The sequence below is a fragment of the Bombina bombina genome, chromosome 6 (genome assembly GCF_027579735.1).
Source record: "Bombina bombina isolate aBomBom1 chromosome 6, aBomBom1.pri, whole genome shotgun sequence".
Classification (NCBI taxonomy): domain Eukaryota; kingdom Metazoa; phylum Chordata; class Amphibia; order Anura; family Bombinatoridae; genus Bombina; species Bombina bombina.
Genome location: NC_069504.1, coordinates 547,134,993 through 547,158,949, shown reverse-complemented (window position 1 = coordinate 547,158,949; position 23,957 = coordinate 547,134,993). Strand labels below are relative to the sequence as shown.

Sequence of the window (23,957 nt, the reverse complement as noted above, 5' to 3'; positions counted from 1 at the left end):
AAGAAAAATACAACCCCCCCAACATTAAAAAACACCACCCACATACCCCTAATCTAACCCAAACCCCCCCTTAAATAAACCTAACACTACCCCCCTGAAAATCATCCTACCTTGAGCCGTCTTCAGCCAGCCGACCACCGATGGAACCGAAGAGGAGATCCGGAGCGGAAGTAGTCATCATCCAAGGGGCGCTGAAGAAGTCTTCCATCCGATGAAGTCATCATCCAGGCGGCGCTGAAGAGTTCTTCCATCCGATAGAAGTCTTCATCCAGGCGGCGTCTTCAATCTTCATCTATCTGGAGCGGAGCGGAGCCACCTTCAGACGAGCCGACGCGGAGCCATCCTCTTCTTCCCGACGACTAACGACGAATGAAGGTTCCTTTAAGGGACGTCATCCAAGATGGCGTCCCTTCAATTCCGATTGGCTGATAGGATTCTGTCAGCCAATCGGAATTAAGGTAGGAAAAATCTGATTGGCTGATTGAATCAGCCAATCAGATTGAAGTTCAATCCGATTGGCTGATCCAATCAGCCAATCAGATTGAGCTTGCATTCTATTGGCTGATCTATGGTCAGACTCCCATTGATTCCTATGGGATCTGCCGCCTACAGGGCGGCGGTTTGAAAACCAGGTACGCTGGGCCTGAAAAGTGCCGAGCGTACCTGCTAGTTTTTTGATAACTAGCAAAAGTAGTCAGATTGTGCCGCACTTGTTTGCGGAACATCTGTAGTGACGTAAGCATCGATCTGTGTCGGACTAAATCCGGCGGATCGAAACTTACGTCACAAAATTCTACTTTTGCAGGTGTCTAGGGCTTGATAACTAAGGCGAATCAGCCTCGCCACAAATACGCTGCGGAATTCCAGCGTATTTGAGGTTGACGGCTTGATAACTAGGGGCCAATGTAGCAAGTAGCAGGGCCATGAATAACAGTTTAACTACTATTAAGATCCAGTAAAAGAAGATATTAGATTGTGTTTTGCGTAGAAACTAAAAGATTCTCTGGGGTCCCCTTTGTTCAGAAATAGCAGACATGCATGGTTTTGCCATTGCTTTTTGGTAATTTGAAGGCCACGAATTACAGCTGTGCACCACACATCTTTTATTTTCGGCAGTTAATGGAGTTAATTAAGTAGCTTGTAAGGTTAATTTTAGCTTTAGTGCAGAGATTACCCTCCCATCTGACACTTCCCACCTACTTATCCCTCCCAAACAGCTCTATTCCCTCCCTCACCCCCCACTGGTCACCACCACCTTAGGTACTGGCAACAGTTTTGTTTTTGTTTACATTTTCCTATTTGCTACAGTATGAGATCCCCCCTTTACCCTAAAACCTCCCAGACAGATCTCTAACCCTCCCCACTAGCTAGTGTCCACCATCTTAGGTACTGGCAGCTGTAGAACACTTTTTTTAATATATATATATATATATATATATATATATTTTTTTTTTATATATATATATATTTAAACATTTTCTGTAGTGTAGTGGTCCCCCCTCCCACAATCATTAGTTAGGGACCCCCCTCCTTTTTGCTGTAGCATAGCGCCCCTTCCCTCCTTCTCCCTTTATTTTTTATTTTCTGCAGTGTAGGGTGCTCCCACTCCCTCCTCCCTCCCCCATCACTGCTGGGCTGCCCACCCACCTCCCAGATTCCCTCTCACACCTCCCGATGGCACCAGCAGAGGATCGTTACCGACGGAGACACACTTTAACGATCTGGCATCTGCCTTCATATGGAAGCGGAACACTGATCATTATTTATTTTGCTCGAATTTTGTAATTTGTAAATACACACTGCAGTCTTTGCAAGCCTGGCTAGCTATGTCTACTGCATAAATGAGTGGTAGGTGAAGTTTGACCATTGTAAAACAACTGCAGAAAACAAGATGTTAATTTCTTCTGAAAATGTTTATACTTTGCTGATGTGTAAGTCGATTGCAAGGCAAAATAATAGCTGTTTATTGTCTCTTTATTTCCCTTTAACCATCTGCCAGAACTAAATGTTGTCAAACATATTTATAAAATAAGTAAATGATATATACAGTATATATATATATATATATATATATATATATATATATCTTAACCTTTCTAATCTCATACAGATACTGAAATTAATGTGCCTGCAGTTTTCAAGGAATATTTGGGGATGCTGGAGTTCTCAAAAGAGGATGAACTAAAACTTATTAATAACCTTATTTTGGGTAAGTTAATATTGTTATATGGTAGTATTACAGAATTTATAGTATCAGGTATTGTATTATTGATTCTTTAAAATTTGGACAAACACTAACATAACTTAACCCTTTAAATGTGTGCTATGCTTTTACATTAAAAAATAAAACCATAAACTAAAAGTTGATCACCGTACTGTTTTTCATTGAGGAGACAAGTAAAGAATTGCTTATATGTCTTTAATCAGACTTCTGCTGACAAGTAAGTTCCCAGTGGCTTGTAATGGCAGTATCCAGTACTGTATGGTGAGAATGTACAAGCAACCATAATAGAAGCGACTTGTTACTTTAATTTTCACTCTACAGAATGTCTTGTAATGGCAGCATCCTTTTTTTTACAGTGAGTGTGTACAAACGGCCGTGATAAAAGCTTTGTTGTCAATCAGGATATATGATAATCGTTTAATAAGCACATTTACAACATTATTTGTTATTAATATGTCATCCTGCACACATGCCCAATATACCTATTATTTATTATTGTATATCATATTTTATGTTTGTTATTATGCTAGAGGTTGTTATACATTAAGGAGAGAGTGAGGAGTTTCTGCTATCTCAGCAGGGGACACTGTCACAATGTCTCAGCAGCACTCAGAGCTTCAGACCTATTCAGTACAGCTCATTCAGCCAGACCTGCACAGGGAGGAGGCCATTCATCAAATTATAGACACCCTGCAACATTTGCAGAGTGAAGCTAACGACATATTTGACAGAGTCCTGCAGTGGGTAGAAACAAAACAAGCTCAGCTTCAGGGGATCAATAACCGGCTGACCTTAGCACAGGCTAAAATAGAGCGGATTAAAGGCAGAAAGAAAGAAAGAAAGAAAGAAAGAAAGAAAGAAAGGTCTTCTCCAGTGCTAAATACCCTGCTCCTGAAAAACTTCATGACTACTGTTCCATCTTTGCAGGTGCACAAGACTTATGGTCAGAGAAGAAAACTTGGCACAAAATTCAAAGCAAACACCGCCCACTGGATGAGCAGGCTCTGTTTGAGAAGCTAAAATATTTTCCAGTGTATGTGAATTCAAGAGGGCAAGAGTGTGCAGAGGAAGGTCTGGGTAGCCTCCCCCGGAACATCAATTCTGTTAACTCTTTATTGCTTTTCAACACAACAGAAAACCTTTATAGAAAATATTTTTTTCTGGACCCATTAGCTGGGGTTGTGACACAAATGCTGCATTGGAGTGAGATGAGGAGAAGAAACCTTTTGATGCTCCCCTCTCCATCAGCAAGAGGGAGCAGTTGGAGAGACAGACAACAGAAAACTATTTATATGTGCCCTGAGTCCCCTACTCCCTACCAGACCTCCCAGGGGTGGCTGATGATCTCATGTACAGTGCTGATCTGGGACCAGGGATTGCCCCTTCAGCCCTAGGTGCTGTTATTCCAGAGCTTCCAACATTCAGTATCAAGGAGAATGCAAGCATCTCTAGGATAGATTTTCAGGATGGGAAACAGATACCACCACCACTAGATTACAAGTGGCAGGCTAAAGTTAGCACGGGTTACGATAAGCAATATCGCGACCAAACTAACTTGCGCACATATTACATGTTGAAAGTAAATGGGTGTGCTCGAATGCAAACAGAATTTTCACTCGTCAGGTTAGCACGTCTGAATACTTAGCGTAAAGTGTAAAGGGTAAAAAAAAAATCTGCACCAAACACAGTATGCTTAAATAAAGTGTTACACTCATATATACACTTTCTGATAAAAAAAATTATTCACAGCGCGTTAATTAACTGCGGCATTGCTTAGATATAAAGCACAATATACATGGTTGATATATGTATTTAAGATCTCAGTTTTGAATGTGTTACCATTTCTTTATTTTTCATTCTTTTATTTAAAGAGACTATCATATTAGGCAGGCAAGCAAGGTAGTTTGTGTAGGGTTTAAAGACTATAAAGAATGCTGTATAATATGCCTGTGCTTGTAATGCAAGTGTTTCATGTGTAGTTTTTATCTCAATGTGTTATCATATCTTATTATTTTCTCTCCTTTTACAGATCTTAAACCACGTGGTGTTGTCGTTAATATGATCCCTGGTTTACCAGCTCACATCATGTTCATGTGTGTGCGATATACAGATTACATAAATGATGCAGACAGAATAAAGTCGCTCATGAATGCAAACATTAATGGTATTAAAGACGTTATTAAGGTGAGAAACTTTTTTTTTGTCTTTATATCTGATATTTATATAATATAAAGGTCTAGGGGCCGAATTATCAAGCTCCAAAGGGAGCTTGATGCCCCTGTTTCCGCGTGAGCCTTTAGGCTCACCGGAAACAGCAGTTATGAAGCAGCGGTCTAAAGACCGCTGCTCCATAACTTTTCCACCTGCTCTGAGGCTGCGGACATCAATCTGCTTAATCGTATAGGATCAGGCTGATTGACACCCCCTGCTAGCAGCCGATTGGCCGCGAATCTGCAGGGGGCGGCATTGTACAAGCATTTCATAAGAACTGCTTTGCAATGATAAATGCCGACAGCGTATGCAGCTACATCGTATCATGTCCTCTCGCACTTTCATAAATCGGCCCCCTAGAGTCAATAAAACAAGGTTGTGCAAAATCTTGCTATAAAAAACTTGCTGCAACTTCATAAGGGTTTTGTAACTGCTCCTGATTAGAGCAGCAAGTTTCAAATTTAGCTAATCAGTTGAGCCGTATCAGTCTCACAAATTCTACATCTTGATGCATAGAACAGGTTCCACTGTCAAGAATACCAGCATCACAGAACAAAGAAGTAAAAACAAATAAAATAAAGCCGCCATAAAACAGTCCTGTCTCACATATGGGCACTAGAAAATGTTAAAATAGTAAAAGCAAACCGAGACAAGATATGTCCCAAGGCCAATACTCTTCCCGTGAATTCTGGATGCATGACCAAGGCTTAGGTGACAAACCCTGACCATGCCCTCAGAATGTCCACGTGCAGCTCCTCATTCTGACGTTTCTGAGCAACAATACAGACATGCAAAATTCTACACGTTTAAATTTACCATGTTTCATGTATGTTTGTCATTTGTTGTCACTTCTGCGCAATATTTTCTCATTTCACATATGAGATTTCTTGGAGAAATTTCTATTTCACTGTATCTCCAAAAGAGGCAATAAGAACACATACTAAAACCAGTTTCACTGTATATTGACTGATCTTGAAGGCTGGTAGATTACTTTGAAATCAGCAGATTAGAAGCAGCTATTTTAAGCTAATGGAATTAATGTGTAACTCCCAAAGTCCCTTTCACTTAAGGAGTTTGCAGATAACCATTTAAACGTGCATTATTAAATATTTAAACACTGCTACTTCTAAAATTGTATAATTGTGGTTTAATCCAGTTTCTCTTAGCAAACAGCTGATAGTGTTCAAATTTAAATATCAGTTCCTTATGGACAGCTCCATCACTGGACATGGAATAAAAGACGTTCCATAGTTTAGTGAGACTCCTGGTTATATTTATTTTCAGAGCACTGAGGTGAGGAATTAATTAAATCCCTAAACATTTGTTTTATTTATATTGTTCTTTATTAGAAAATGGGATATTTAAAATTTTATTTTTAATAGTGTAATTTTAGATTCATAACTTTGGATTTTTATTAAATAATATGTATAAATAAGATAAACTTCTAGATCAAGTCAAGGGGTCAATTTATGAAGCAGCGGATGCTGCTTCCGACCCTCTTCGCTTCAGTTTCGACTGAAGCGGAAGTTAAGAAGCAGTGGTTCTAAGACCGCTGCTCCTTAACTCGTCCGCCATCTCTGAGGTGGCGGACAGCAATCAGCCCGATCGAATACGATCGGTTTGATTGACACCCTCTGCTAGCGTCCGATTGGCCGCAAATCTGCAGAGGGCGGTATTGCGCCAGCAGTTCACCAGAACTGCTGGTTCAATGATAAATGCCAACAGCGTATGCTGTTGGCATTTATGGATGTGTGGCGGACATGATTCGGACATGTCTGTCCGCACCTACATAAATAGAACCCATTGGCCGGCACGGAAAGTATTGGTTCACGCGTACCTGTCCCCCCAGGATCACAAAATGCGTGCAGAATATTGCAGCAGTACGCTGCCCATATTTAACATTGCACAATCGTTTGCTTATGCATTGCAGCCCCCTGCTTGAGCTAGTCCAATGACGTGTGAGTAGTGGTTGTCAATCACCCCAGGGTGAACTACCTGAGGTGATTTCATATGCCTAATACTGGTTAGGAAACTGCGGTCTGATGACTGCTACTTCCTAACTTTTGCAGCAATCGGCCCCCAGAGCTGCATACGCATCTTGATAAATGGGGGCCATACTTTGGTGTAATGTTAAGAAACTACTTGCTAAGTTTTTCTTTTTAAAAAAGCATTTTTGTTTAATTTTTCCATTTCTGCCTAAAGTGAATTTACATATATATATATATATATATATATATATATATATATATATATATATATATACTTTCTATCAAACTCCTATTGAAGTTGCAATATAACACTAAATAAATGTCATATTAGTCATTAAGCCCATAATTTTTTTCTGGTAATTGTCAATCTCCAGTTAACCAATAGGAGAGTTCTCTCTAAATTAATTTAGTCTCAGATTTGATTTGTCACTTATGCAAGAACTGTAATTCTTAATTAATGTGTTTTTTCTTTATCTAGGAACATGCAGATGACTTTGAAATCTTGTCATTTTGGCTTTCTAATGTGCATCATTTTCTCAACTGTTTAAAACAGTACAGCGGAGAAGAGGTATGATGTATGTTTTTACACACAGTGGGCTAGCTAATGTTAGCGTGGGATACCTAAGCAATATCGCAACCACGCTAAATAGCGCACATATTACAAGTTGAAAGTAAACAGTTGCCCTCAGGCACAAACAGAAATTTTACTCAAAGTATTAGTGCGCCTGAAGACCTAGGGGCTGATTTACTATTCTGCGAATGCAGCTGTTTCTGTGCGAGCCTTCATATAATAAATCTACTCCTAGTGTAAAGTGTAAGGGTTAAAAATAAATTGCACAAAACACATCACAAACACATTAAAATAAACTATTACACACATATATGCACCATTTAAAAAAATCATGAAAATATTAGTAAAAATGCGCTTTTTAATTTGTAAAACATGTGCTAACCTTGCCTTGTTTAAATTTCACTTTGAGAGCAGTTAGCATGTGAGCGAAAAATTGTTAGTGTGCCACTTGTAATCTGGCCCAGTATGCCCAGTATGTTTTTTGCAAAATCGACTGCATTTTATATTGTTCCCAAATTAGGCAAGACAGTATACTGTCAATCTATGCAGTATGGTGATGTAGATTATATCTAGTCACACTACACCTCCTATAGAGACACACAGACTATTACAGTACATGCTTAGGATCAGTGGAAAGAATACATAACAAGGTCTAGTGGTGAAGCCATAAAATATGGTAAAACTTTGAAATAATAGTGTAGGGCATGCGCTTGGGCTTCTTTAAAAAAAATATCTTGCAGAAGGGGCAAAAAATAAACATAACACTATCAATGCCTTCATATGCATCAGTACAGAGTTGCTTGTTGTACTGTTTATTTCTCTTGTAAAGGTGTATCCAGTCCACGGGTTCATACATTACTTGTGGGATATTCTCCTTCCCAACAGGAAGCTGCAAGAGGACACCCACAGCAGAGCTGTCTATATAGCTCCTCCCCTAACTGCCACCCTCAGTCATTCTCTTGCAGCTCTCGACAAGAAAGGAAGTATCAAGAGAAATGTGGGTAAGCCTGATACAGTGATTTAACAGCAACTGGGATTATGATTGCAAAAAAGGGTAATATTCATGTTAATACTCATATTACTTAGTGTAAAAACTTTTGCATGTTTTATTGTAAAAACGTTTTTTCTCTGAGGGTGATAAATCTTTATTTGGGGCCTAGTTTTTTACATGGCTTGTTAGATCACTCCTAGGAGTACTTTTTTTAAGGCCCTCTGACATTCAGTGCATGGTGGGAGGGGCCTATTTGCGCACACTTTATGCGCAGTTGATATTCAGACTGAGACATCCAGCTTCCCTAAAGGAGTCCTCTGGCATCTAGGATCACTATAGAGGGTGTTTTTCCTGCAAAAAATCGTGTTTAAGGGCAGGTAGGGCCACAGCAGAGCTGTGTCAGTGTGTTTGACTGTTTTTTAATGGTTTTTCCGTTTTTCTAATCCGTTTTGGGGCCTAAGGGGTTAATCATCCATTTGCAAGTGGGTGCAATGCTGCTTTAGTCTCTTATACACACTGTAAATTTTTCGTAGAGTTTACTACTTTTTATCACTGTTTTGCAGTTTATGGGGTAGTTTTTTTCTCTTAAAGGCACAGTACCGATTTTGTTTAATTGCTTTTTCACATTTATTAAAGTGTTTTCCAAGCTTGCTGGTCTCATTACTAGTCTGTTAAACATGTCTGACATAGAGGAAACTCCTTGTTCATTATGTTTAGAAGCCATTGTGGAACCCCCTCTTAGAATGTGTGCCAATTGCACTGACCTTTCTATAAGTTATAAAGACCATATTATGGGTTTTAAGGATTTATCACCAGAGGTTTCTCAGACTGACAAAAGGGAGGTTAAAGCACCTAGCTCTCCCAATGTGTCAGAACCTATATCTCCCGCGCAAGTGACGCCAAGTACATCTGGCGCGTCCAATGCGTTTACCTTACAAGACATGGCGGCAGTTATGAATCATACCCTCACAGAGGTATTGTCCAAACTGCCAGGGTTACAAGGAAAGGAACAAATACAGAGCTTTCTGACGCTTTAGTAGCTATGTCTGATATACCCTCACAATGTACAGAAGCCGAAGCAGGAGAGCTTCTATCTGTGGGTGACATTTCTGATTCAGGGAAGGCGTTACTTCAGTCTGACTCTGAAATGACAGCATTTAAATTTAAGCTTGAACACCTCCGCTTGTTGCTCAGGGAGGTTTTAGCAACTCTGGATGACTGTGACACCATTGTAGTCCCAGAGAAATTGTGTAAAATGGACAAATACTTTGCAGTGCCTATTTACACTGATGTTTTTCCAATCCCTAAGATGTTTTCAGAAATTATTACGAAGGAATGGGATAGACCAGGTGTACCGTTCTCTCCCCCTCCTGCGTTTAAAAAGATGTTTCCCATAGATGCCGCTACACGGGACTTGTGGCAGACGGTCCCTAAGGTGGAGGGAGCAGTATCTACACTAGCTAAGCGTACAACTATCCCCGTCGAGGACAGTTGTGCTTTCCTAGATCCAATGGATAAAAAATTAGAGGGTTTCCTTAAGAAAATCTTTATACAACAAGGTTTTATTCTCCAGCCTCTTGCATGCATTGCCCCAGTCACTGCTGCAGCGGCTTTCTGGTTCGAGTCTCTTGAAGAGGCTCTACAGGTGGAGACCCCGTTGGATGATATCCTAGACAGGCTTAAAGCTCTTAAGTTAGCCATTTCATTTATTTCTGACGCCGTTTTTCATTTAATTAAGCTAACGGCTAAGAATTCAGGTTTTGCCATTCAGGTGCGTAGGGCGCTATGGCTTAAATCCTGGTCAGCTGACGTTACTTCAAAGTCTAAGCTTCTCAACATCCCCTTCAAAGGGCAGACCCTATTCGGGCCTGGACTGAAGGAGATCATTTAGGACCAAACAGACTAATTTTCGTTCCTTTCGGAACTTTAAGAGTGGCGCAGCTTCAACTTCCTCTACTGCAAAACAAGAAGGAAATTTTGCCCAGTCCAAGCCAGTCTGGAGACCTAACCAGGCTTGGAGCAAGGGAAAGCAGGCCAAAAAACCTGCTGCTGCCTCTAAGACAGCATGAAGGAGTAGCCCCCGATCCGGGACTGGATCTAGTTGGGGGCAGACTTTCTCTCTTCGCCCAGGCTTGGGCAAGAGAAGTCCAGGATCCCTGGGCTCTGGAGATTGTTTCCCAGGGATATCTTCTTGATTTCAAAGCCTCATCTCCAAAAGGGAGATTTCATCTCTCACAATTATCTGCAAACCAGCCAGATAAAGAGAGAGGCATTCTTACGTTGTGTTCAAGACCTTCTGGTCATGGGAGTGATCTACCCAGTTCCAAGGGACTAACAGGGGCAAGGATTCTATTCAAATCTGTTTATAGTTCCCAAAAAAGAGGGAACTTTCAGACCAATCTTGGATCTCAAGATCCTAAACAAATTTCTCAGGGTCCCATCCTTCAAGATGGAGATTATTCGAACCATCCTACCTTTGATCCAGGAGGGTCAATATATGACTACCGTGGACTTAAAGGATGCTTATCTCCACATTCCGATACACAGAGATCATCATCGGTTTCTCAGGTTTGCCTTCCTAGACAGGCATTACCAGTTTGTGGCTCTTCCCTTCAGGTTAGCCACGGCACCAAGAATCTTTACGAAGGTTCTAGGGTCCCTACTGGCGGTTCTAAGGTCACGGGGCATAGCGGTGGCGCCTTACCTAGACGACATTCTGATACAAGCGTCGACTTTTCAAATCGCCAAGTCCTATACGGACATTGTTCTGGCCTTTCTGAGGTCCCACGGGTGGAAGGTGAGCGAAGAAAGGAGTTCTCTCTCCCCTCTCACAAGAGTTTCCTTCCTAGGAACTCTGATAGATTCAGTAGAAATAAAGATTTTTCTGACAGAGGTCAGGTTGTCAAAGCTTCTAACTTCCTGCTGTGCTCTTTATTCCACTTCTCTGCCATCAGTGGCTCAGTGTATGGAAGTAATCGGCTTAATGGTAGCGGCAATGGACATAGTTCCGTTTGCCTGTCTACATCTCAGACCACTGCAACTTTGCATGCTCAATCAGTGGAATGGGGATTACACAGATTTGTCCCCTCTGCTAAATCTGGATCAAGAGACCAGAGATTCTCTTCTCTGGTGGCTATCTCGGGTCCATCTGTCCAGGGGAATGAGCTTCCGCAGGCCAGAATGGACTATAGTGACGACAGATGCCAGCCTTCTGGGCTGGGGCGCAGTCTGGAACTCCCTGAAGGCTCAGGGTTCGTGGACTCAGGAGGAAGCCCTCCTTCCGATAAACATTCTGGAACTAAGAGCGATATTCAATGCCTTCAGGCTTGGCCTCAGCTAGCTGCGGTCAGGTTCATCAGATTTCAGTTGGACAACATCACGACTGTAGCCTATATCAACCATCAGGGGGGTACAAAGAGCCCCCTGGCGATGTTGGAGGTTTCAAAGATAATTCTATGGGCAGAGGTTCACTCTTGCCATCTCTCAGCTATCCATATCCCACTGGGAGGTGGATTTTTTAAGTCGACAGACTTTTCATCCGGGGGAGTGGGAACTCCATCTGAAGGTATTTGCCCAGTTGATTCAACTATGGGGCAAACTAGAACTGGATCTCATGGCGTCTCGTCAGAACGCCAAGCTTCCTTGGTACGGGTTCAGGTCCAGGGATCCCAAGGCAGCGCTGATAGATGCTCTAGCAGCGCCCTGGTCCTTCAGCCTGGCTTATGTGTTTCCACCGTGTCCTCTGCTCCCTCGTCTGATTGCCAAGATCAAGCAGGAGAGAGCTTCGGTGATTTTGATAGCTCCTGCGTGGCCACGCAGGACTTGGTATGCAGATCTGGTGGACATGTCATCCTTTCCACCATGGACTCTGCCGCTGAGACAGGACCTTCTACTTCAAGGTCCTTTCAAACATCCAAATCTTCCACATGGGCTTTTAAAAATGAGGCCTCTGTTGAACAGATTTGTAAGGCGGCGACTTGGTCTTCGCTTCATACTTTTTCTAAATTCTACAAATTCGATACTTTTGCTTCCTCTGAGGCTATTTTTGGGAGAAAGGTCTTACAGGCAGTGGTGCCTTCCGTTTAAGGGCCTGCCTTGTCCCTCCCTCCATCCGTGTCCTAAAGCTTTGGTATTGGTATCTCACAAGTAATGGATGAACCCGTAGACTGGATACACCTTTACAAGAGAAAACAAAATTTATGCTTACCTGATAAATTTATTTCTCTTGTGGTGTTTCCAGTCCACGGCCCGCCCTGTCATTTTAAGGCAGGTGTTTTTTATTTTTAAACTACAGTCACCACTGCACCCTATAGTTTCTCCTTTTTTCTTGCTTGTCTTCGGTCGAATGACTGGGGGTGGCAGTTAGGGGAGGAGCTATATAGACAGCTCTGCTGTGGGTGTCCTCTTGCAGCTTCCTGTTGGGAAGGAGAATATCCCACAAGTAATGGATGAACCCGTGGACTGGATACACCACAAGAGAAATAAATTTATCAGGTAAGCATAAATTTATTTTTTTTTCAAAATGGTGGCTCATTGACATCAAAATGGTCACTAAAGCAATTAGTAGGGGAAATATTTGTAAAAATGTGTATTTTTAAGTTTTGAAAAGTTTTCCTTTAAATATTGTTATTTTGTTTACTTTTGTTTTAATGTTGTATTAAACAGCTATCAACACATAAACACAACAATGAAAGCAAGTGAGTTTATAAACTCTTTAACAGAACATTTAAAATATTCCACTTACAGGAGTTCATGAAGTATAATGTCCCACTTCAAAATAAAAATTGTTTAAAGAATTTTGATCTATCAGAATACAGACAAATAATCAGTGATTTGGCTATCCGAATCTACCACCAATTCATCACTGTCATGGAAAACAACCTGCAACCAATGATTGGTAAGACTACTTGTCCTGTCCTTGTCACTCTTCCTAGATAACAAAAAAGCTTTGGTAGATGAATTCACAGAAGGGTTTTAAAGGAGTTGAATATTAATTGTATGGTTGCAAAGTAGTATAGCCATAATTTATTTTCAGATGCTTCTAACTCTGGATAGCAATAACAAATTTAGTTCAAATTAGTTTTTAGGGGTAACTGCTAATGGCACAAAAGATAAACATTTGAATAAGATTGCATTTACATTTTTGAGCTACTTTAGTTGGAAAAAGTATTTTTTTCTCTCAAATGTTCTCATTGGCTCACTATGCAGGTGACTAGCAGTGCTATAGCCCAACTGCTAAGGGATATTTTTATGAAGATTTGGTCACACTTTATTTGTGCAGTTGTAGACAAAAAGCAAGTTGAGCTGTATTTAACTTCAAAAGTAGTAAATTATACAATTTAGCATTAAAAATAACATTTGCATTAAATATTTTTAGTCAGATGGTTTTATTGCTGATATTGAATAGATACACAGTTACACTGGAAAGGTCAGTGAATCAATTTCTACCCAGACATTTAGCTTATGTGTAGTTATAGGGCTGGGCTTGAGTAACTGTAGACTTACTGAATGAATAGAGAATACAATTTTTTAAATACGTTTCCAATTTACATATGTTATCAAATTTTCTTTGTTCACTTCTTATTCTTTGTTGAAGAGATATTTAGATAGGTAGCATGCACATGTCTGGAGCACTGCATGACAGGAAATAGTGCTCTCACTAATGTATAACATTGTTGCAAAACTAATCCCATATAGTGCTGCAGACATGTGCTCTTCCTTGTACTTACCTTCCTGCTTTTCAACAAAGGATAACATGAAAACAAAGAAAATTAGATCATAGAAGTAAATTGGAAAGTTGTGTGCTCTTTCTGAATCATGAAAGAAAGATTTCGGGTTTCATGTCCATTTAACTAAAGGAAATCTGAGAATAAGCCTATCTAAATAAAATTTTATTTATAAGTTTATGTGAATCTATGCAGAATCTATGTTAACTGTATAGAATGCACCCAATTACTAATATTGTAGGTGAAGATATTAATAAGTAGAAAATTGGCACTGAAAGTATGTGTCAGGATAGCCTAATAGTATATCAACCCCTATACTCGAGGGACAAAGGTTCAGGGCAGGCTCTATAATTGGACCTGGTAGGACCATGTGGCAGCACATAGGGAGGGCACAGTATGGATAATAGTATTTTTAAGTGAAATTAATCTTATTGAGTGACCATCCGCATGCGCTCATGTGAAGTTTCAATCTGCCCTGCCAACCAGCTCTGCAATGCTTATATTGCAATACCCAAGCTTTAAAAAAGATCCACATGTCATGATGCATAAGATATACCTGACTTTTGTTGCTTATGTTTCTGGTTCAAATTCTCTAATGGGTTATAGTGAGTCAACGGATTAACAAATTGTTATAATGAATATTCTTTTTAAAAAATAAATTTGGAAATTATGGGGCCTATTTATCATATGTCTGTCAGACCTGATCCGACAGTGCGGATCAGGTCCGACAGACATCGCTGAATGCGGAGAGCAATACGCTCTCCGTATTCAGCATTGCACCAGCAGCTCCTGTGAGCTGCTGGTGCAACGCCGCCCCCTGCAGACTCGTGGCCAGCAGGGGGTGTCAATCAACCCGATCGTACTCGATCGGGTTGATTTCGGGCGATTCCTGTCTGCCTCATCAGAGCAGGCGGACAGGGTTATGGAGCAGCGGTCTTTGTGACCGCTGCTCCATAACTTGTGTTTCTGGCGAGTCTGAAGACTCGCCAGAAACACGGGCCTTCAAGCTCCATTCGGAGCTTGATAGATAGGCCCCTATATGTGTTTATAACGCAAATGTTAAACTTCACCTGTGCATCCCCCCTTTCCAAAAGAATCTTTGAATTGTATATATCCACTGCATATACCCCTTATACCCCTTTTCAGCACCTCAACTCTTTCTTACCCTTTGTTCTCCATTTATTCTGCCTCATTTGCTAATTTCTATAGAATTGTCATGTGTATTAGAAAGTGCAATATCAAGTACAAATAGCAAATACCAGTATTTCAAAATTGTTAAAAGTAAAGAGGTATTTACCCTCAAGCAGTGATTTGTAAAATTTGTAAAATGAAAACACTAGTCTGGTTTTGTACTTTCCATTAAAAGTACAGGGCAATGTACATTTGTATATGCTGTATGTAAAAATGCTTTGGTAAAACAAGTATCCCTATAATACTACAGATTGTGCAAGGCCAAGAGCAAAGTAGCAAGCTGCACTCAGTTACTTGCACTCCATTTATAATTTAACTCAGAGTGTTTGAATACATTGAGTAAAGGATGTGCATAACTACTCATACTGGCACAGAAACTGATGAGAGCCATAACTAAAAACTATTTAGCCTAAATACAAGGAAACATAGTCATTTTCTTTGCAATTCTTTCCCCACTAACCTTTTATTCCCCTTATTCTGTTTTAGTGCCGGGCATGCTGGAATACGAAAGTCTCCATGGAATTTCTGTTGCAAAACCTACAGGATTCCGTAAACGCTCTTCTAGCATAGATGACACAGATGCATACACTATAACCTCAATCCTCCAACAGCTTAGTTACTTTTATACCACGATGTGCCAGCACGGCATGGATACTGAGCTGCTAAAGCAAACAGTGAAACAACTCTTCTTCCTTGTTTCAACAGTTACACTCAATAGCCTCTTCCTACGTAAAGACATGTGCTCTTGTAGAAAAGGAATGCAGATAAGGTACTGCCATTAATGCTGATAAACTAGGATCATTATTTTCCCAGTGTGGTCATTCCATATTCATTACAAATACTTATGAGTGAATGCATTTGATATATGAGAAAAAAAATTGATGTTTGAAACTGTAATTTATTTTATTACACAGAAAGCAAATGCCCTTTGCACTACAATACCATTTATCTACTTATGTTTGTTTAATACCTGTTTTACTATTTATTATTAGGTTCTTATGTATTGGTTTTCACAATCTAATTTTAAATATTTGCATGCTGCTTTTTAGATGTAATATTAGCTACCTGGAAGAATGGCTACAAGGAAAGAATCTGCAAGGATCCACAGCCAAAAAAACATTAGAGCCCCTTTCTCAAGCTGCCTGGTTATTACAAGTTAAAAAAATCACAGACGAAGATGCCAAAGAAATATGTGAACGCTGCACGGCCCTTTCACCCATGCAGGTACCATTTTAGTTATTTGTATGTGTGCTTTGCCATGTGTAAAATCTTTTAAAATTTGGTCTATTAGTCATTAACCCCTTAGTGACCAGAGCACTTTTCCATTTTCTGTCCGTTTGGGACCAAGGCTATTTTTACATTTTTGCGGTGTTTGTGTTTAGCTGTAATTTTCTTCTTACTCATTTACTGTACCCACACATATTATATACCGTTTTTCTCGCCATTAAATGGACTTTCTAAAGATACCATTATTTTCATCATATCTTATAATTTACTATAAAAAAAATGATAAAATATGAGGAAAAATGGAAAAAAACACACTTTTTCTAACTTTGACCCCCAAAATCTGTTACATATCTAAAACCACCAAAAAACACCCATGCTAAATAGTTTCTAAATTTTGTCCTGAGTTTAGAAATACCCAATGTTTACATGTTATAGGGCCATAAATATAAGTAGCACTTTGCTATTTCCAAACCATTTTTTTCCAAAATTAGCGCTAGTTACATTAGAACACTGATATCTTTCAGGAATCCCTGAATATCCCTTGACATGTATATATTTTTTTTTTGTAGACATCCCAAAGTATTGATCTAGGCCAATTTTGGTATATTTCATACCACCATTTCACCGCCAAATGCGATCAAATACAAAAAATTGTTCACTTTTTCACAAATTTTTTCACAAACTTTAGGTTTCTCACTGAAATCATTTACAAACAGCTTGTGCAATTATGGCATAAATGGTTGTAAATTCTTCTCTGGGATCCCCTTTGTTCAGAAATAGCACACATATATGGCTTTGGCGTTGCTTTTTGGTAATTAGAAGGCCGCTAAATGCCACTGCGCACCACAAGTGTATCATGCCCAGCAGTTAAGGGGTTAATTAGGGAGCTTTTAGGGAGCTTGTAGGGTTAATTTTAGCTTTAGTGTAGTGTAGTAGACAACCCCAAGTATTGATCTAGGCACATTTTGGTATATTTCATGCCACCATTTCACCGCCAAATGCGATCAAATTAAAAAAAAACGTAAAATTTTTCACAATTTTAGGTTTCTCACTGAAATCATTTACAAACAGCTTGTGCAATTATGGCACAAATGGTTGTAAATGCTTGTCTGGGATCCCCTTTGTTCAGAAATAGCAGACATATATGACTTTGGCGTTGCTTTCTGGTAATTAGAAGGCCACTAAATCCTGTTGCGCCTCACACGTGTATTATGGCTAGCAGTGAAAGGGTTAATTAGGGAGTTTGTAGTGAGCTTGCAGGGTTAATTTTAGCTTTAGTGTAGAGATCAGCCTCCCATCTGACACATCCCACCCCCTGATCCCTCCCAAACAGCTCCCTTCCCTCCCCCACCCCACAATTGTCCCCGCCATCTTAAGTACTGGCAGAAAGTCTGCCAGTACTAAAATAAAAGGGTTTTTAAAAAAAAATGAATTTTTTTTTAGCATATTTACATATGCTACTGTGTAGGATCCCCCCCTTAGCCCCCAACCTCCCTGATCCCCCCCAAAACCGCTCTCTAACCCTCCCCTCTGCCTTATTGGGGGCCATCTTGGGTACTGGCAGCTGTCTGCCAGTACCCAGTTTACAATAAAAAAATGCTTTTTTTTTGGTTTTTTTTGTTTTTTTTTTCTGTAGTGTAGCTTCCCCCCCCCCCCACCCCCCACAGACTAACCCCCACCACCTTGCTTATTGTTTAACATTTTTTTTTTTATATATTTTTTATTTCCCATTTTCTGTAGTGTAGCGGTTCCCACCCGCTCCCTCCCCGTGCACGCGCCCGCCCCCACCCTCCCGTGCACGCGTGCGCGCCCCCAGCCACCCCCGCCCACGATCCCGCCCCCCTTCACATCCACATGGCCATCGATGGCCGCCACCCGCCTCCCGGTCCGGCTCCCACCCACCAACGCAGGTAGCCACCGATCTCCGGTGCAGAGAGGGCCACAGAGTGGCTCTCTCTGCACCGGATGACTTAAAAACGTTATTGCAGGATGCCTCCATATCGAGGCATCACTGCAATAACCGGAAAGCAGCTGGAAGCGAGCAGGATCGCTTCCAGCTGCTTTCCACACTGAGGACGTGCAGGGTACGTTCTCAGGCATTAACTGCCTTTTTTCTGAGGACGTACCCTGCACGTCCTCAGTCGTTAAGGGGTTAATCATTTAGCATTATTTTCTTAATTTATAAAGATGATACTGTTACATAGTTTGTAAAGTATGCTGCATTTTCACTTTTTTATCCCTTTTCAAACAGATTGTCAAAATTCTGAATTCCTACACACCTATTGATGATTTTGAAAAGCGGGTGACTCCATCATTTGTGCGCAAAGTTCAGGTAATAACTGTACTGATTAATGTTAGCAACTCAGTTTAATTTTAAATATTTAGGGCCAGATTACGAGTGGCACGCTAACAGTTACGCACAAGCGATATCAGGTTTATCGCGGCTGTTTGCATGAGTCAGATGTAGCGCGCATATTACAAGTATATGAAATTAAATGCGATCACTTGAGCGCAATTGAATTTAATGCGAGTTAGGATAGCGTGACCTCAGAGCTCTGGTTAACTGTTTCAGGAAACAAAAAAGTGCCACAAAACACATCAAAAGTGCATTTGAGCCATTTGCAGTCAAGTAGATTAAAAAATGTTAAAGCATATTTATGTAATATTAATTTTTAATAAAGTGTTATACTGTGTATTTACTGACAATATTTCACATTCCAATGTTCTGCACATAGCAGATAATGTTCTAAGTATTTGTATCTATACCTATATATAATCATATATATATATGTATAGATATATACTGTATATTGTACCAAACTACCATCAGATATATGTAGAAATATGTATTTATGAATAAACAGAACATATTCTGGTATTTGAAGAACATTGGAATGTAAAATATTAATATTTTTATGTCAGGTTATTGCACTTGAGAATATGGGTTTGGGTTTGCGCGCGAGTAGGGTGTTAGGTCTTTTCTCCATTTTTCTTGCTCCGTTGACTTCTTCTATAGGGAAATACGTTAACGCGGTTGCGTAAATCTAACTTCTACAAAAAGCTTACTTCTAGCGGAGTTAGCGTGCGAGCGGGAGCAATAAATACAGATCCACTCGTAATCTGGCCCTTAATGTCAACTTAGTATTTGCATTAGTTATCTATCCAATGAGTATTTCTTAATTTTATATAAAACTTAACAAACTTGCATTTTTTTAATTGTTACCAACTTTTTTCTTTTAAATAATTTTTTAACAACACACTAAATTCATTGTAGACATTTTATTAAGGGCCTAACTATTCAAACACACACAGGATTTGGGAAATGTGATGTGACATTGTGTATCTGATATTCTGTTTATCATTTCAGTCCATGCTAAGCAACCGAGAAGATGGCTCACAATTAATGCTGGATAGCAAATATCTCTTTCAAGTTACATTCCCATACAGCCCATCTCCACATGCACTGGAAAAGATCCAAATTCCCAGCAGCCTCAAGCTTGGTTTTCTAACTAGAATCTAGGATAAAAAAGTAGGCCGCACATGGCTTAATCAGTTTGTTAGATGAAGGACTCTTCAGGATTTTATTTTTGGAAAACGAATTTGTAAATGAACTTTTGAAATCTTGGAATTATATAAAACAACTATAGTATCCTCTAATTTCATTCAAATTGCTTATCAAGTGGATGAGCCCAGCCCACCAGGCATTCGCCCTGTATGCCCTATGGCCAATACAGGCCTGCTGCCAAGTGTAAAACAAAAGAAGAATATGTAGTACCCAGAGAACAAGAGGAAAACTAAACCTATTTAGGATGTTTGTGAACATTCTAAATATAAGTTTATCCTGGGCAGCAAAAAAAGACTTTGCTTTTAATTTAACATTAAACTAAAAAAAGAAACTGCTTTATTTTAATAGTAAAGTTTATTTTTTTGATTAATTGTTCCTTTAAGAATGTTTACCACTTAATACAACACTTGTAGACCCTCCCTATTCTCAGAGCATCCAAGGCTGCTCATAGGCTAAATAAAGCAGAATATATCTGCAGGCGAGCTGGTGCCTGGTTAGTTTATCATTTTAACATAAATCTAGTACTACATTCATTTAGTTTAAAAAAAGAAAGAATGGGTTTGATACTGAGAGTTTTATTTCTGTTTTTTTATTTTATTACTTTAATGTCTATATCAAACATACACAAATTCAGCAGTTAAATATGTTCATAGTAAATATTATGTTTAAATCAAAACTAGCAGGAAATGTCATACCCAGGTATTTATTGCTGTTTGTTTAAGAGAGACAAATCTCACATCTCTTGTGCCGGTGAAAGGAAACCTAAAGAAGCCTGACAAGTACAAGTAGGTTTAATCAGTCCAGGAAAATTATTTGAGAAAACTGCAATGCATTTTAAATACAATCTATTAGATGGAAAAAGGTTAAAAAAATAGAACAATGTCCCTTTAATATTCAGGATAGTCACTTAAATTATTAAGCTTTTATAAAATACACCCATACAAAATATTTGTGAACATATATTTATAAATTGTTAGGAAATATCTTGAAAATGTTAAAAATTAGGTATGCATTAATAATACACCAAATATTGCTAACTTTGTAACTGTGGCCTAGATTAAGTGGAGCGCTAAAATGTTAGTGTTATTGTGCATTATACATCACTCAAGTGCAATCTTTACTGCTTCCATTTTTGCTCTCAAGCCTAATGTTATTTTTTAGCACTCGAGCAATAGTATTGTGTGTGCTAATATCTGCATGTCAGATAGCATGGGTACACTAATCCCCTCTGATTAAAGACTTCTTTGGAGACATGCAGTAAAATTCATTTCTAATAATATTCTAGTGCTAAGCCAACGGAGCACAAAAAAATCTGCCCAAGTAGTAGTAGAGTTCAAAATTTATTTCTGGGCTATACTATTTCTGTGAAACTTAAAAACACTCCGTGCCTACATACATAAATACATACCTACACATACATGCATACATAAATACACATTCATACATACATGTATACATACATAAATAAATACATACATGCATACATAAATACATACATACATACATACATAAATACATACCTACATACATACACATGCATGCATACATAAATACACATTCATACATACATGTATACATACATAAATAAATACATACATGCATACATAAATACATACATGCATACACATACATACATGTATACATACAAAAACACATGCATAAATAAATGCATACATACTTACATACAGATACATACAAACATGCATGCTTACATATACATACATACATGTATACATACATAAATACATACATACATACATGTATGCATACTTAAAAACATGCATACACATGCATAAATACATACATGCATGCATGCATACATACATGTATACATAAATACATGCATACATACATAAATAAATAAATACATACATAAATACATGCATACATACATAAATAAATACATACATGCATACATAAATACATGCATACATAAATACATGCATACATACATAAATAAATAAATACATACATGCATACATAAATAAATACATACATACAAATACACACATACACACCCTTTTAAACCATTCCCAACTCTGCCCCTTATTATATACTATATCCCTTTAATTTTGACACAAAACCCTTTTTCATTAATAAACCTTTGTTTCTGTAAGTATTACATCAAATTCAAAATAACACATTTTTATGTGTTTTGTTATGCAAACTAGCAAGAAATAATCGTTTACTTTAGGTCTCAAAAAGCACTAAAGTTGTATTTTGGATTACGTTCAAGCACAACACTTATCTCACCACTTGTAATGCAAGCTAGTAGCATGATCTGCACTATACATTAAAAGTTTTGGGTGCAGTAAAAAAGTTTTGGCCAAATTAAGATGCTTTGGTTACAGTTTTTTAACCTTTTACTTTTTGCCAGATTATGAATTATTCCTTACACAAGGATGAGTGAAAAGTAACGCACCTTGCATTAAAGGGACACTAAACCCTAACATTTTCTTTCATTATTTCAATAGAGAATACAAATTTAAACAACATTACAATTTACTTCTATTATTTATTTTGCTTCATTATTTAGATATTCTTAGTTGAAGAAAAAGCAATGCACATGGGTGAGCCAATCACACAAGGCTTCTATGTGCAGGAACCAATCAGCACCTACTGAGCCTATCTAGATATGCTTTTCAGCAAAGAATATCAAGAGAATAAAACAAATGAGATAATAGAAGTAAACTAGAAAGTTGTTTAAAATTGCATACTCTTTCTAAATCATGAAAGAAAAAATGTGGGTTTCATGTCCCTTTAATTGTGCTCCACTTGTAATCTGGGCCATTAAAATATGGAGCTCAAATTAAAGGTTATTGATGTTCTTCTCTTTTAGTTAATAAATATGTTATACTGCACATTCTGACAATTTTTAAGATTCAACTTTTTTCACTTTTTATATTTTATTTGTAGTTTCTGTTTTATGCTGCTAGAAAAGTGAGTGCATGACAAGCAAATTGACTTTGTTTTAAGCACGATTAGATTTAAATAAAATATATGTAAGCTTTAATACTTTATTTATGTTGCTAAGGGTGTATATAGATTTATTTACATGTATGTGTATATATGTAATGTTTTGCACACAAAAATAATTAATGTATTATTCTATTGTAATTAATCAATGAAGACGAAAAATATATTGTCATGATTGTAATGATCTTTTATAACAATATTTTTATTTGTGATTTTGAAAATTGTGAGTGTGATTAGGACAATGTTTGAGACAGGTATTGTTATTTTTAAATAAAATCAATTGTGCTGCTATTATTTTAGATTATAGTTTCAGAAATCATTATTAACCAACATAAATTTACATATCTAGCTTTCAAAGGCGACAATCTACAAAAATGAATATAGCAACCCAAAATAGCATTCTTATTCAAACAACTAAAAATATGTTTATTCTTGTATACTGTATGTGATGATGCAGCATACGCACATATGCTATGTGTAACTAGAGAATCAAGATTCAAGCACTGTGCTTGTTTAGAGAGCTGTTGGCTGTGTGTATTGCATCAGTGAAGACTTAATTTGTGTTATAAAAGCCACTAGTGACCTTCTGAGAAGGTGTGGTGTTTGAATGCTGGCCCACGAGGCGCTCACAGCGTATGTGGTGCTAAAAAACAGTATTGACTTTTACTAGAAGCATTTTTGCAAATTGAAATATAGTACAAAAATGTTTTGATATAAAATTTCAGCTCTCTATCCCTTTAAATCATAGGCAAGCGCACAGCCTAGGCACACCCTATAATACAGCTGACACTAGACTAAGCTGAATGATACAACCGTGTAATATTCTTAGTGCACATCTGTCACCTAGGGTCGCTTGGGACTTTTAATACTTGCAAGCCCCTCTCTATTCAATCGCCCGGACACTAGAGGGAAAGTGTAGACCGGGGTCAATGGCATGAGGGGCACAGGGTAGGCCCTATCTTCCTGCTAGACTAGGGCTGAATTAACTCACTGACATTGCTGTAGCTGGCGTTGTGCTTACATGACTTGAGCACTACATGATGGTAGTCTACATGTTGTGCACAGTTTTTAGCATGATGTCAACAGCTTCAACAGCTGGCAATATCTCCTGGCAGTTACTGTATCCCTGCACTGCAGCAGGCAGCCTGTGTGGCCAGGTCTGGGAGCCACTGCTTCAGGCCCATATGTAGAGGGTTTGAGTTCTCTGGTTAATATTTGTTGAGTATGTATCTTTAAGCACAGTTCTTCCCTTAAAACATAGTTTTGTTTGGTTTTATTTTCATTACA

The 23,957-nt window shown here is 38.6% G+C and overlaps 1 protein-coding gene and 1 pseudogene across 1 annotated transcript in view; both read left to right on the top strand.

The window, feature by feature from the left end:
* MYO5C (myosin VC) overlaps positions 1 to 22,555 on the top strand; it is a 315,165-nt gene extending 292,610 nt beyond the window's left edge. Inside the window, exons 34-41 of the mRNA XM_053717482.1 lie at positions 2,111 to 2,209; positions 4,254 to 4,408; positions 6,902 to 6,991; positions 12,732 to 12,882; positions 15,389 to 15,671; positions 15,952 to 16,126; positions 18,381 to 18,461; positions 19,497 to 22,555. Of these exons, the coding sequence (XP_053573457.1) occupies positions 2,111 to 2,209; positions 4,254 to 4,408; positions 6,902 to 6,991; positions 12,732 to 12,882; positions 15,389 to 15,671; positions 15,952 to 16,126; positions 18,381 to 18,461; positions 19,497 to 19,649 (1,187 nt within the window). The 3' untranslated portion in view covers positions 19,650 to 22,555. The remainder of the gene's footprint in view (positions 1 to 2,110; positions 2,210 to 4,253; positions 4,409 to 6,901; positions 6,992 to 12,731; positions 12,883 to 15,388; positions 15,672 to 15,951; positions 16,127 to 18,380; positions 18,462 to 19,496) is intronic.
* Positions 2,819 to 3,869, top strand: LOC128662494 (WASH complex subunit 1-like; annotated as a pseudogene).
* Positions 22,556 to 23,957: the final 1,402 nt, after the last annotated feature.